The sequence below is a fragment of the Empidonax traillii genome, unplaced genomic scaffold (assembly GCF_003031625.1).
Source record: "Empidonax traillii isolate 1590-97213 ecotype Southwest subspecies unplaced genomic scaffold, ASM303162v1 scaffold196:size3368384, whole genome shotgun sequence".
In the NCBI taxonomy this organism is placed as follows: domain Eukaryota; kingdom Metazoa; phylum Chordata; class Aves; order Passeriformes; family Tyrannidae; genus Empidonax; species Empidonax traillii.
The window spans coordinates 1,271,701-1,286,836 of NW_020955389.1; the positions used below are offsets into that span (position 1 = coordinate 1,271,701).

The 15,136-nt window shown below is 41.7% G+C and overlaps 1 protein-coding gene across 2 annotated transcripts in view; it reads left to right on the forward strand.

Moving 5' to 3' along the window:
* Window positions 1-10,829, forward strand: part of GLIPR2 (GLI pathogenesis related 2) — a 30,831-nt gene extending 20,002 nt beyond the window's left edge. For both annotated transcript variants that reach the window (XM_027886880.1, XM_027886881.1), the window contains 3 exons: window positions 1,666-1,769; window positions 8,073-8,150; window positions 9,226-10,829. In XM_027886880.1, coding sequence (XP_027742681.1) covers window positions 1,666-1,769; window positions 8,073-8,150; window positions 9,226-9,386 — 343 coding nt within the window. In that variant the 3' untranslated portion in view covers window positions 9,387-10,829. The remainder of the gene's footprint in view (window positions 1-1,665; window positions 1,770-8,072; window positions 8,151-9,225) is intronic.
* The last annotated feature ends 4,307 nt before the right edge of the window (window positions 10,830-15,136 follow it).

Consider the following 15,136-nt stretch of genomic DNA (forward strand, 5'->3'; position numbering starts at 1 on the left):
GGTTTTTTTTTTTTTTTTTTTTTTTTTTTTTTTTTTTTTTTTTTTTTTTTTTTGAGACATCATAATAACTGGATACAGTATTTCTAAGAGATGGAATGCCAGTGACTCATCCATGTACCTTTGTAATCTGCTGGGGCTTTCCTTCTGTTCTTCTAAGGGTTGTTTTGTTTCTGTTTTACGGGATGGCTCACAGTGAGGAAAAGATTTCATTGACTTGTCAATAGCACTTCTTGTGTCTCCAAAGTGCTGCTCTTGGTTTGAACAAGTCAGCCTGTATGAATAGTTCAGATTATTCTATCAAATATGCATTGCTCCACATTTATCTCTAAGTGTGCTATTGCCCTTGCTGGGTATTTTTAGATCCTTCAGAAATTCCTCACAGTCTTCTCTGGTTTCAGTTGACTTGCCCTGCTGTGATGAATAACAATAGGAAACCTTTATTTGGTAGCAGTCTGTAGCTTAACTTGAAAGAATTAAAAGACACATGTTCAGAGACTGATAAATCTGGTTGATACCAAGAACCAGAATATGATATGAATAAAAGACATGAAATTTAAGAAATCTCATATTTGCCGAGACAGATTTTGCATATTCTTAAATTCAAAGAAGAACACCTTTTCTTTAGGTGCATCTGATACTACCTTTGTTGATATGTATTTGGTGTGTCTCTGAATACTTTTCTGTGCTTCTCTATCTCTGTTGAAAATGGTTTGTTTTCTACTATTTTTTGTTCCAGTAATGGTGACAGGTTAGATGAACTGACTATGGATCCCTGCTTTAGTATGAGATGAATCACCCTCAGCAGGTGTCTGTTTATCTCTGACTGTAATGAAGCATAGGGTGATGATCTCAGATGAAAATCTCATGCTTTCAACTGCCTGAGCTGGAGTGTATTCATCACCCTTTGTCTCACATCCTTGGCAGCTTCATCCATCTGCAATGTGTACTTTGTTCCAGTCTTCCCTCTAGCTTGGGATGTGGGAACCCTTGAAGAGGACTGTGGTGATATACAGCATGAAGAAACATCTAGAGATCCTCAGTTCAGGATTTTGAAGACCAACAACTCACTTTTCATTATTTCTAAATTAATGGATGTAGCTAAATACTTGTTTGTTTGTTTGTTTTGCTGGGAGGTTTAGGACAGAGGAAAATCAGAACCTAATGACTGAAGTACTATATTAGGCCAAGATGTTCAGCTGGACAAATTTCCTTTCTCTGGCAGATGCCAGGAATTCATGATTAGGGAAGGAGTATCAGGACAAAACAAATGTGGTGTTCCTTCCCCCATTATCTTCTCCTGGAAATTACAGATTTATCCTGGAAATGATGGTTTTCCTAAGCAGTAGGTCATCTCCTCATTTATTTGTTGCTGTTGTTTACAAGCCCTGAAGATTCTCCCCCACATACACACGCTGTAAATTTGTCTTTCTCTTTTTCAAACCCACAGGGGCTTCAGTGTCTGCATCATCCTGTGGCAATGACTTCTGCCACATGGTGTGGAAGGAGTGCTTTGTCTCACTTGATCTTTAAATTTGTGACCTGATGGTTCTCCCTGTTGCCTCCTATTTCTTGCTTGCAAATTGCCTTGCTTACATCTCTTTCTCTTCCTCCTCGTTGCTCGTTGCAGCTGTGGTCCCTCACCCAATGTGTGGATTCCTTTGCTAGGTATGCAGAAGAACTGGCTACCACAAGGGTCCTCAAGCACAGCTCTGAGTCTGCTAATGGAAAATGTGGAGAAAACCTAGCATGGGCATCCTATGATCAGTCAGGTGAGTTTTCTTCTCTTGTTGTCTCACAGACACCAAATAAATTGTTTGTCTCATGTACTTTGAACTCAGAGCATCTGGTTGCAAGAGTGCTGGAGTTTCCTCTGTTTCGAAAGTGTATCCACCACCGCCCAGCCCAAACTAACCCAGGCTCCCTGGGGGTAGGATGGTGGTTTGCAATAGCCTGTGTGTACAGAGAACAAGAAGCACGTGTGGGCACAGAGGGGTTAAGGGACTATGGTAGTGTGTTATGTCCCTTTGGAGGTGGTACTTGGCAGCTAGGCTGCTCCGTATGTCCCTGCTGTGGAGCTGTCTTTAGTGCTACTTATATGTCCATGGTAGGAGAGAAGGAAGACATCAATGCATTGTGCTTCACCTTTGTCCTTAGTTTGTCCCAACCAAAGAGAGGTCTGCCCGCGGCTGTGGTGCGGAAAGTGGAAAAATGTCTATTGCATACTAAACAGCAGTTCCTGTTTGTGGGGGCAAAAACAGGGAACTGGGCACCAAAGTGACAGTGTTGCTGTGTTAGTATGTGTTCGTGTCTTCCACTCTGTCAGCAAACAGGCTTTGAGCCCTTTTCTATGCCTTCATCTTTGAAGACAAAATTACTCCATATATTTTCTGGTTGTAAATGTGACATGTAACTGGCAGCCTTTGTTTTGGATGCCCCAGGAGCTGCATTTTTGCCAGGTTGACAGCCTGTGGTGAGCCCTTGGAGAGAGATTCAGCAGGCTCTTCCCTCCTTGCTTCCTCCAGTGGGCAGGGCTCATGCCTCAGCCTGCAGGGACAGCAGGTGGGATGTATTAAAAGTGACCACTTGTTTTCTTTGTTCCAATCTACCTCTGGAATTTCCAGCACAGCCTTGAGGAAACAGAAGTTCATTTCTGCAGGCTGTGTTTGAAGGACCTGGAAATTTTAGTGTGTTTTAGACCCAGGGATGTTGCTTAGTTCCTCCTCAAGTGCCAACTTTAGTCCCAAGTGGGTACTTTTTCATGTTGAAAAAGAAACCCATGGTGGAAAATTACAATTTGATCTACTCATATTTGGCATTCTGTCCCCTGCAAAAGCGTGAGGCAAGGGTTCAGAGCAGCATGGGAAAACACAGATGTACGGCAAAGTTTGCATAGTGGCTATGACTCACTGACTGAGCTTACTTCTTCCTTCTTGTTTGTATTAATGACCTGTGCTCCTGCCCCCTAGGCTAAAGTCACAGAATTCCCATTTGGAGAGCTGGAATTATAACACACAAATCCTTCTGCATAACGGCTGTCTTTTTCTGGACTCAATTTGTTTTCTTCAATGCACTGTTTCCATACATAACTTTCCAGTCTCGAGCAGTTTTGCTGGTTTTTTTTATCTACAGGATTTAATGTCTTATTGAGCAAATTAAACTATATCCTCTTTTGTTCTGTAAAACACTTCTACATTTCCAATGAAGCAGGATCACTCAAAGTACCAGAATGAGAAAGCTAGTTCTTCAAAGAAAGTTATTTTCTCTTCTGGCTTAGTCTTCATCTCTGTGGAGCTAGTTCATTCTTCCTCTTTTTCTCATATAGTTCCCTTTGGATAGTTAATTTGTACCCTGCTCAATGAGGCTGAAATTTGGATTAAGGCATCCATTCATGGGCTTAACAAAGGCAGGCAATGTCTTCCGGTTTCTTCCCTAGACAAAGCAAAATTCAATAAACCTCTAACACCCTCAGTATTCTCTCTCAAAAAGTGATGCTGTTGTTTATTTTGGCTCTTACTGAGTTCTGTAATAATGCCAGAAGATGCATTTCTTGATTCAGAGAAGATTTAGGCTTTGAACTATAAAGGCTTCTAGCCTGACTCCTCTCCCCTTCAAGAATACCTTGAATTGTATTCAGGATTTTAGAGTTACATACCCTAAAGCTGTTGCTGGAAATATGTTTATCCCTGTAATCCAAGAAATAGTTGACAGCTGTTTCCTCCCTCCAGTCCTGCAGGAACTGCTCTGTGGCAGACTTCTCTTTGTCTATGTTCAAATAAGTGAGCTGTCATCTGCCAGTAATGCAAGAGGCCACAGCCTGCCTTGGCAGCTGTAGTATGTCAGGCTTCTCAGGATGCCTCATCTCATTTCTCATGTGTCAGGAGGATGAAGGCAAACACTGGATATCTAAATTCTGTTTGGGATGGCTGGTGTGGTCATGAAGAATGTACTGTGTTGCCTGTGAAAACTCTGCAGCTTATGGATTTGAGAGAGTTTATTAGAGAAATCGACTGTATGTTGTCACCCAAACCAGTTATGGGAGAAACCTGGGTCTCCTACAGATCAGGACTAGTGAGTACAGGCACCATCTGCCTCAGCCCTGTCTTACACCAGGCTTATACAGTACTGTTAAATAAAGTAAAATAAAGTAAGGACCTGCATGAGGAATGCTGAAAGTAGATAATTAGTTCCAAAACGCATTAGTATGACTTCATTCTAGGTAGATACTTTATTTCTTAGGTGAAGTTGAATCTTCTTCTACCTTCTTTCCCCTGGGACTGGTAGAAGGAATGTTGTGACAATCCATTTTTAAAGTAGACTATCAAGGTGCTGCCCATCCTTGCAGATAAATATGTCCTATGTGATTTTATTAGAATGTTTTCAGCAACTCCCTCACTGGGATTACTTGAAGATTTAAGGATCCTTTGGTATGAGGAGAAACAGTAAGGCTGGGCTTAGAGAAATTTTGTGTTAGAAGGAGATGAATGCAGCAGTGGGGCTGCCACAGCATTGTCTTCCCAGTGGTGAGGCTGGGAATATATTTCCAGGCTCACACCCACAGCATACACATGCATATATATGCATAGCAGCACAAATAAATGCAGTCAGCACTAAAATGAACAGCACCAGTGGCCTCTTCCCCTTTTTTGCTGATTGCAATATATATCCTACTGGAATATGTATAAGTAAATTAATATAGTACATATAAGTACAAATATATATATTTTTAGTAATTGATTTAAAAATAGATATATTCCATAGTGTTTAATATGTAATTATATATTTTTATGTGTGTGTGTATATATACAGACATATATGTATATACACTCTTCAGTAATAGGAATAGAATTGCAATGTGGATCCCTGTTGGTCTCCCCAGTAGCTTGCACCTGGACATACCAATCCCTGAGGCTGCAGTTCCACTCCAGTTGTCTGTCATGGTACTGTTGAAACTCATTAGAGTGAGATTCAGCCTGTTCTGAAATGAACATCTAGTAAGTCTAATGGAGCACCCGGAGAAAGGTGGAGTCCTACTGTGTTTCCACAGTGAAAGTGTTGAAACTATGAGTGTGGTTTACAGCCATGCAAACAGGAAGGGTATTTAAAAAACTCAGCAGTGTACTGATTGGTTCTGCAAGTGGCGCAACAGAAGAGAAGCTGCAGGGCTGGCTGTAGGGCAGGTCCACACGCTTCTTGATAGAAGTAAACTTTATCATTTCTGCTATAATCGTGAATGAGGGGTGGCAGTGATTTCTTTTCTGTGTTCTTTCCTTCTGATTAAAAAGCATTTTGAACAGCAACGAACCCCTGTTTTGGAGGAACTTTTGAGGCAGTAGGAGCTGTTCTCAGTGAAACACTGAAAAGCAATGGGAACAGACTCTAAATAGGACTACATAATTTATTCCATAATGCTTTTAAGTGGAAATATTGTGGTCAGTTTTCTGAAAGGACGAGTCTAATGATGCCAGTTGCTGCTAAAGCAGGTAGGCACACATTCTGTACTTCTGTTCTACCCAGCTTATCGCAAACACATCTAAGTCCTTCAAAGCCTTCAAGTCTGGAGTGGGACAGGATGATCTGTGTAGTTTATTGGAGGCTTTGTTTTTTTTACTATGTGCTTTTTCTTTTTCCCTTGTATTGCATAAGGATTGCTCCTTGCACTTTTTTTTCAGTCTTCATTTAGCTTTGGTGTGAGTAATAAATAAACAAATAAATATGTGTTACATACTTTAGCCATAAAACAGCTCTATAGGGTTTGTTTGGCACAGGGAGAGAGGGAAAGAAGAAACCAGTTGTTATTCCCAAAACTTCTACTCTGAGAAGCAAGAGAGGTTTTGCTACCTTTTTATGAAGAACATGTTATTTGAATCTACTGAGCACTATTCCCAACTAGCAGTGTAGCATATAAATTCATAGTACTTCCAGTCCAGAAATCTCTCAAGAGATGGCATTGCATTCAATATTTTCTTTTCAATGACAGCTTTGACAACCAGCTTGCCAGGCTAGCAGCATCATCCTTTTAGCTTCAATCATAAGTTCAGGGAAGTTTTGGGTTTTTTTGCTGCGAAATAGCAAAGCATGAGTCATAGCTGTTCTGAAGCCAACAGTCCACCAGGGACCAGCATTCTTCGTGATGGTAGGCTTAAAGCATTGGCAGCTTGCTATGAAATCTACTGGCCTTGTGTTGATGATACATCCTGGAATGCTAAGCAGAAATATCATTATTGGTGTAGCTTAGAGAAAAACCACCCCCCTGCCCCCAGCCCAGTGTTTGACACAAGAATTTCCTAATAACCAGTAGTGGAAAAGAAGTAACATTTGACTTTTGCCTGCATAGCGTCTGCAAATTCTGATCTGAGCTACATCCCTGGATGTAGTCATGGTCCTTATGCAGCTGTTATCAGTGAAAGCCTCTGATGGGTTGAGACACATGGACCTCCACACAGACACAGCATGTATATTAGAGGTCTCTGGCTGTAGTACCCTGAGTACCCTAGTGTGTCTCAAAATGGATCTTCACAGTGGCTGAAGTGCTAAATAAGAACAACAATAAGAACAACAAAAATGAATGCACTCAGAAATATGAAGTATTCAATGCTGATGAGAACATGGGAAACTGGAGGACTTCAGAAGTGTCATTTTTCTTTGGTTTATCTGGAGCTGTAAGAGAGCTGTAATGAGAGGAGCACTCATCCAAGATGAGGGAGATGTGTCTTCGTACCTTCCAAGCAGAAAGTTTCAGATGGTTCTGGGCAGAAAAGAAATGCAAACTCAATGTGTTAAAATTTCCAAATGTTTCTTTGAGGACTAAAGGGATTGCTGGACCATCTTGACCCAAATGCAATGCCACACAGTTCTCTCTTGTACAGAGGATTTTCTAACTTCAACCTTGAAAAGTTTTGACAGCAGATGAGAATTGATGGATGGGCCTGTTTCCTGATCTGTTGGTGATAGTACAGCACTCATCTAATCGTCAATTCTGTCCTACCTGGTGAGCACCTTGCCGCAGAGATCTTTCCTCAACAGGATGAACTCTACCTGGTTCTAAAGTTGTTCCATGGGTTGCCTGCCCAGGCTCTGAGCCAAGCTCTGCTGACCACAAGTTCCCTGGTACTCCAGTGGAGAAACTGACGGACTGCGTTTGCATCAAGCAGAACTCAAATAATTGGTGGCATGAGGTGCTTAATTAAAAGCATTGGAATTAATAAATTACTAATGCTTAATTAAAAGCATTAGTAATTTATTAAATTAATAAATTAGGAAGAGTGGCTGTAAAGTTGGCTGGTGGAAAAGCACCTTGGGGTGCTGGTTGACAGCCAGCTGATCATGAGCCAGCAGTGTGTCCAGGTGGCCAAGAAGGCCAATGGCATCCTGGCCTGTATCAGCAATAGTGTGGCCAGCAGGACCAGGGAAGCGAGCATCCCCCTGTACTCTGCAGTAGTGAGGCCTCACTCCAAATCCTGTTCACTTTTGGTTCCCTCACTACAAGAAGGCCATTGAGGTGCTGGAGTGTGTCCAGAGCTGGTTAAGCGTCTGGAGCAGAGTCTGGAGCGGCTGAGGGAGCTGGAGTTGTTTAGCCTGGAGAAAAGAAGGCTCCTGGGAGAGCTTACCACTCTCTACAACCACATGAAAGAAGGTCGTGGCAAAATGAGGCTCAGTCTTTTCTCCCAGGTAACAAGCAACAGGAGGAGAGGAAAAGGCCTCAAGTTGTGCCAGGGAAGAATTAGATTGGATATGAGGAAAATCTGACACTTGAGGACCTGGTTTAGTGGTAGACTTAACAGTGCCGAGTTAATGGTTGGACTCGGTGATCTTAAAGTTCTTTTCAAACCTCTACTATTCTGTGATTCTGTGATAAAAGTAGCAACAGCTATTGTGAAACAATAAAGACCTGGTAACTTGTATGTACTACCATGTTACCTACATTTCAAAAACTCTTTTCGGTAAAAGGACTCTTTCTCCATGTTTCTAGAAGTTCTTGCCAGCTTTTAAAAGATCTTGCTGGCCAGGCTGTAAGTGAGCTACACTTCTGTGTTAATGTCATGATTCCACAGCATATTTGCTTTGTCTTTCAGGAAAGGATGTGGCTGACAGATGGTACAGTGAAATAAAAAATTACAGCTTTCAAAACCCAGGGTTTTCTTCTGGGACAGGTAAGTTCAAACTGGGCAATATCTCTTCAAAAACACAGCTATTTTAAGAAATTGCTTTAAGAAACTGTTTGATATTTTTTCTTAGAAAAACATTAGAAAGAAAAAATCTTTATTCTTAGAAAAATATTAGAAAGTAAAAAAAAAATTAGAATTGCCCCAAAGTTTTGTGTTAAAAACTGGCAGAAGGTAAAAGGAAACTGAAAAATGAGAAAGTTAGCAACATTTATTGACTTTTTTTAGTACTCTATTTTTCCTTTTTTAACAGGCAACTTATTTTTAAGGTAAATTAATTTGTAGGAAATAAGAAGTTGGAATCATATAGGTGTCTTACTAAATGTACTGTGGTGTTGTTTATATTGACATGTGACTTCTACTGAATGATATCACTCTGCTCACAGAGATCACTTCAGTTAAAATTTGGAGATGAGGAAGAGGCCGTTGGCTACATATTGCCAATCTGGTGCGGAATGAACTTAAGGACATTGTTCCGGGAATAATGTTCAAGCAAGAGAGATGCCTGAGCTTGTTTCAGATGAAGAAAATCATGTTCTTCTCCCACGGGATTTGTCTATGCATAGAGGGAACAACTGATGAAGCAGCACAATGCAGGGGTGGTTATTAAACTAGGCAGAAGAAGCCACAAAAACAGTGTTCTTTTGAACAGTTGCACAAGCAAACATATGGGGGAGTATGAGATGGTTAAAGCAAATGAATAATAGTCACCTTCAGAATTGCTGTTCACACTGCAGAGAGTAAAGACAATGATATCTTTGTTGAATTTTATGTCAGATACTTTCCAAACTACTTCTTTCATGGTTCTCCAACTAGGTATTCTTATTTGGATATAGGACATGGAAATGGGAATAGTATAAGGGAACCAGTATGGATCAGGGTTTTTCAAGACAAAATGCAAATGTAGGATTCTTTTTCATGTTCTTAGTTTGTTTTCCTGTTAGACAAAGAAGCAGCTTTGTATTGGTTTTTCTTTCCTAGCACCTCACCTTTACCATGGTAAAGGGAATGTTACAGATTCAGTACCTAAAGTGAATGCATATGTTTCTCTCTCTTTCTTCAGGTCACTTCACAGCAATGGTTTGGAAGAATACAAAAAGGATGGGAGTCGGAAAAGCATCTGCTAGTGATGGCTCAACGTTTGTGGTGGCTAGATATGATCCAGCTGGAAATGTAGTAAATCCTGGCTATTATGAAGAAAATGTCCTTCCTCCAAGAAAATAACTTTTTTTTTTTTTAAGGTAGTTTTATTGCTTAATGACAATGAACCTGGATTTGGACCTAACAGTGTTTGAAATGAAGCACTAGTCAATGAAATTTCCTGTTTGATACTGCTGTTCACTTCTCATTACAGAGGAAGCAATTACATGTTGCTTGAGTCAATATGCACATTAAGTCCCTATTGCTTCTGAGGGGGCCTCAGTTTATTTGAGGATGAAGTATGTGCAGCATTTCTGAAGGGTAAAATTTCTACTTTTTTTTTTTTAATAGTTTGCATGCACTCCATGTCAGCATGTGAGTAAGCACATGTTGGATGTCTTTTTTTTTTTTTTAAACAAGCAAATTTATAGCTTTCTGTAAACTGAAGATACCAGCTTGTAATTATATGATTACTCTCAATATTTATGAATTATATGAATACTCTCAGTTTTCTGGTATTTTTTAATAACTGTAGGTTCTTTCCTCTGTCTTTACCTCCTGCTACTATGGGACCTTTTCTCTGCAGATGGAACATATGCAAACTTCCTGTATGAAAAGTACAAGTGTAAAATGTAGTGGCATTCAGACCTGTGTGTTTTGGTTAAGAGGATCTCACAGAACACTAAAGGTTGCTGAAAAATTTTATCCGTCAAGCAAATAATAACTAATGCGTGAGCTGAAATCTATTAAAATTGTTTAAATCCCATTTTAGGTGCTAATATATAAAATATGTTTCAGACGAGTGTACTTCAAATTCAAAGTCCATCTTACAGTTTACAGTATGTACCTTGTCTTATAATCAAATTGTTTACTTCTGTTACAGAAAAGTAAGATTTCACTTTTTGATATTTACACACAAAAAAGTTTCTTTGACAGTGCACTTTGGATTTTATTTCTCAGTAACTTACTTTTAATTTCTACAGAACGTCTTTCACAGGTGTCATGCTATACAGACAATAACATTCTCAAATCATCTCGTCTCCTTTAATAATGTCACAGTAGGAGGTATTCACATGGTTATAATTAAGAGATGTTTGGTCTTTGCTCATATCATTCAATAAAAGTAATATTTCACATGCTGGATTGGTGCCTTGAAAAAATGAAGACTTAATTTCTTTAATAACAAGCCAAGCAAAAATGCTGAGGACGCTCTTTTCTCTGACGAAATGTGGATTGGGCATTTTTTTGGCCAGGTTCATAAACACTGCTTCAGTTTAGGTGGGGTTTTTTTCTCTTTAAATGTTTCTTTTGACTTTTGCTAAGATTCTGTATGCCATAATTTGGTTCATGAAGAGTGCCATTACAGAAATACTTCTTTTTGTTTACACAGTTATAATAAACTGCACTGTTATGGCTTGATTATATGTCACTGTGATGCTGTTTGTTACAATTTTTTGTTGTAACCAGGAATTTGACACATACCATGAACAACTGAAAAATAAATATTTTTGTTTATGAACTACTCAAGCCTTTGCTGTTACCTGATTCTTTGTTGAATAATCTTCAACTTTTATTTCTAGGACATTAACATATGACATTATTACTTTAGGAACACAGGGCAAATAAAAGCAGTAAGTATTCTAGTCCAGGAAAGAAAAAAGAGGCCTTCTAAGAAAGGATAAATCATACAGCAGATCATCAATCATCCCTTTATACGAAGACTGAGCAAACAGTTGAAGCTGAAGAGGCGTACCTCTTTCTCTCTCAAACTCCTGATTTGTATCTGATTTCATTTCTGCTGCTCTCTCTGTTGGCTGACGTGTTGTCAGTAAAGAATACCCACTCGACTCCCACTCGACCGTGTGTGTTTCAGTAACTGCAGCCTTGGGACCTTCCTCCCTTCAACCCTCAGCTGACAAGTGAGATGGGAATGAAAACAGGACTTTCTAAAAAAAAAAAAAAGTAGGCTTGCTGCAACTGACGTAAAGCTAAAAGCTGATGTTAAATAAATTAGTGGTATTAAAATACTCTGTTTTTTTCCTAATGACATTCATGCTATTGGCCCTATAATTCCTTGAATGGTTGATGTAAAACTGTATGTATCCTAGTTGAGTGAGTCAAGTCAGAATATTTCTCTGCTGCCACCTAGGTTTTATTTTAATGTTAGAGAGAACTGGGAAGGTAGGTAAGGAGAGAACAAAACAAAACAAAGCCTGTAGTTATCTTTATTCAAAATGATGACAAGTGAACTTGTGGCAAAGAAAGGTTATCTCCTGTTGTGTTAGACCAAAAGAAGATGTTTAAGAGTTTCCTCATACAGTTATACAGATACAAGTCACGTTTGCCCTGGGAACAAAGATTAGGCTAAACTGTCAGCTCTGATACCAGAGGAAAATACCTATCTTTAGAGGCCTGCAGAGGGTTTCTAAGGCCTGTATGCAACAGCAGGAGAAGAAGGAGGAGATGAACTGAGGCTTTATTTTCAGTCCTCTGGGTTAAAAAAGCACTTGGGGAAGAACTGGGACTGGTGCTGAAAAGGGAAGTCTTCATTAAACACTTCAGTTTGCCAGCTTTTTTCCTTTATATTCCCTAAAGGACAAAACGTCTCCCTGAGGAGACCTGAGGGTGTTGGTTGACTAGAAAGCTCAAGAAGACGCAAAAACATGCGCTCACAGCCCGGAAATCAACTGTGTCCTGGTCTGCAGTGTGGCCAGCAGGTCAAGAGAGGGTGTTCTCCCACTCTGCTCTGGTGATGCCCCCTCCCTGGAGTACCGCTTGTAGCCCTGGGGTCCCCAGGGTAAGAAGAATATCGACCTGAGTCCAGAGGAGGCCACAAATGTGATCAGAGCGCTGGAGCACCTCTCCAAGAGGCAGGCTGAGAGATTTGGGATTGTTCGGGCTGGAGAAGAGCAAGCTCCTGGGAGACTTTGTAGCAGCCTGCTGGTATGTAAAGAGGACCTGCAAGAGATTTGGAGAGGGGCTTCCTACAAGGACACATAACTGTAGGGGTAATGGCTTAAAACTGACGGATGGTAGGTTTAGGTTAAATATTAGGAAAGATAGTGTAGTAGTAACCCACTGGAACAAGTTGTCCAGGGAAGCTGTAGATGCCCCGTTCCTGGAAGAGTTCAAAGCCAGGCTGGCTGTGGCTTTAAACAACGCTTTGTAGCGGGAAGTGTCCCTGCTCCACGGCAGGGGGGAGCTGGAACTAGATAAGCTCTGAGCTCCCCTCCGACCCAAACCACTCCGTGATTCTACGATCAAAATATTCCCTTAGTTTAGCACTTAGTCCGCCTATTTTGACAATCGCCCGCCAAAATCCTTTCGCGGGGACAACCGCTTACCTCTCCCACCATCACTCTGCCCCTCCCTCCCCCACCCCCCACCCCCGCATTTCCCCCCCTCCCGGGCTCTGCTGGAGCACCACCCTGGGCCGGGCAGGCCGCCCGCTCCAGAGGACTGCCGGCCCTTTTCGGAGGGGTGCCGGCCCTTTCCCGGGAATCCCGGCTCCCGCCGTTCCGCGGTTCCCGCCGGCAGGGGGCAGCCTCTGCCCGCGGTTCCCGCCCTGCGCCGCCGCTGAGGGAGGGCGGGGGCGGGTCGGGGTTTGCTGCTGCGTCCAGGCCTGCGTCCGAAATTCACATTAAAGCTTCAATGCCAGAAAGCAAAGTAATAACATGGAAAACCACTGCACAAAAGGCTTGTGTTAATTAGAGTGTCCCGGCTGACACAGTTCCCAGTGGTTTTTGTCGTCCCGACTCCATGGCTAAACGTCCTGTCTAGCCTTGGGCATAGGGAGAAGAAGGTGCTGGATACCTGTACACGTACTGATGGCTGTCTGTCACTGTGCTGGGAGTGGAAGAACACAGAGGAGGGGATCTGTGGTCGCAGCTCCAGGGGGAATCACTTCCCCCTGGGTAGCAGGACCAGGGCCTGGAATGCTGCTTCTGAGCGGCTTGGCTGCATCTGTAGTGCTTCCTCCCATCTGAGGGAAAGCAGTGGTCCTGCCTGGCCACACAGGGGGTGTAGATGGCTTCCCCACTCCTTCTGCCTCCACTTTTCTTCATTCCTCCCCCCCTGCCCCCCAATTTATTTAGGCTTTCTACAAAATAGAGAAGAAACACCCTGCAATAGTGGGGTAGCTGTTGGTGGGGTACTGCCAAGAAGGGTTTCATTTGCCTTATGACAGTGGCAAACCCCTGCACAACTCAGTTACCTATCCCATATGTTTCTTCCACAAAAACAAACAGCCTAAAGTGCCTTACTTGCTTTGTGTCCTTGTTGTGCATAGGCTGAGTCTCCTCTTAGAAGCCTCAATACGAAAGCTATGTTAATGTAAGAAGCATGAGATGATTTCCCCTGTCTTTTCATTACAGATACATTGCCAAATGCCTCACTCCAGACAAAGATACGTTGTGGAAAATGTATTGAGTCACCATCCCTAGAGATATCTAAAAGAGTTGTAGACGTGGCACTTCGGGACGTGGTTTATTGGTGGACTTGGCAGTACTGGGTTAATGGCTAGAATCAATAGTCCTAAAGGTCTTTTCCAACCTAGAAGGTACTATGATTTTATGTTTCTCTGAATTCTTTCTCTGACAATCAGGCTATTTCTCTCTTATGTTTGATAATTAGTGATACATTGTGTCCCTTTTTTTCTGCTTGCCCACTTCTTTTGGCAAGTGCAGAGCTGGCATGTAAAGCTCAAGGAGTCTTATTCAATTACTTTGGTTTGTATTCTCTCTTCTTAGCTGGGAATTGACAGTGAGCACAGTGCCTTCAGGCTGTAATTTCCTGTTGCGTATTTTCTAAAACCATGTAAGGGATTGTTCTTGATGAGCTTTCCAGGAGTCTGCTACAATTGTACTTGTTTCATTATCAGCCAGATATTGCCTTCAGCTTCTTGCCACCCTTTTTCTCTTGCCATTCAGGATTGTCTTATAATGCCTCCCTGGGATTTGAATGCTAATATGAATCATGGAATCTCTGATGATAGGTGTCACAAATTTGTCTGGGCTAGCACAGAAAAAAAGGCAGGAAGAAAGGGCTCTGAGCCCTAGGGATGTTTTGTAAAGGATTTATACAGTGTTTATATCCTAGACCAGGGCTTACCAATTGTTGGTGCAGGAGACAATGATGACTATTCTTGAGGTTGTATCACCCTTTTACTACTTTTCAGTAGGGATATGATCAGGTGGACAGAAGTCATTGTGAAATTCCTGGTGTTGAGGGTGGCAGGTGGCCCAAAGGATATGGGAGGACTGAGGAAAAACATCAGCAGGGCTGCAAATGATCATTCTGTTCAGGCAGACCTGTGTACCAATATGCCCTGCCTACCACACTGTCAGCTGAAAGGTACATCATTTCAAGGAACATTATCATAATTTCTGGAGGCTGCTTCATACCCAAACAAAGCAGTGAACACTGCCATGTATGCAGGTGGGGTTTTTATGAGCTTTTTCCCTAGCCCAGCTGCTTATTCTCCCGCCCTCCTGAGTGCAGCGCTTCAAGGTTTTTTTGGGCCATGCTCCAGCATGTAGAAGACTTACTAGGAAGAGTAAGCCTGAAGGTAATGCTTTCCTTCTTTACTGAGGACTTGTTTAGAGAAAGGTAGTTCGTGACTGTGTTTGTGGAGCTGGACATCTATCTGAAGGTTGACTTTGGGAACCTTGCCTTGGTTTTAAGCAGTGTAAATGGCCTGGAATGATCTGTAAGAGCTTTGAAATCCCCTCTTCTGACTGCTGAGAGATTTCCTCCCTGAAACTTCAATAGGCACTGTGGCACCATCAGGGTTTGAACTTATGCTGGGTAAAGAGAGATATTGTCATGAATTCCCA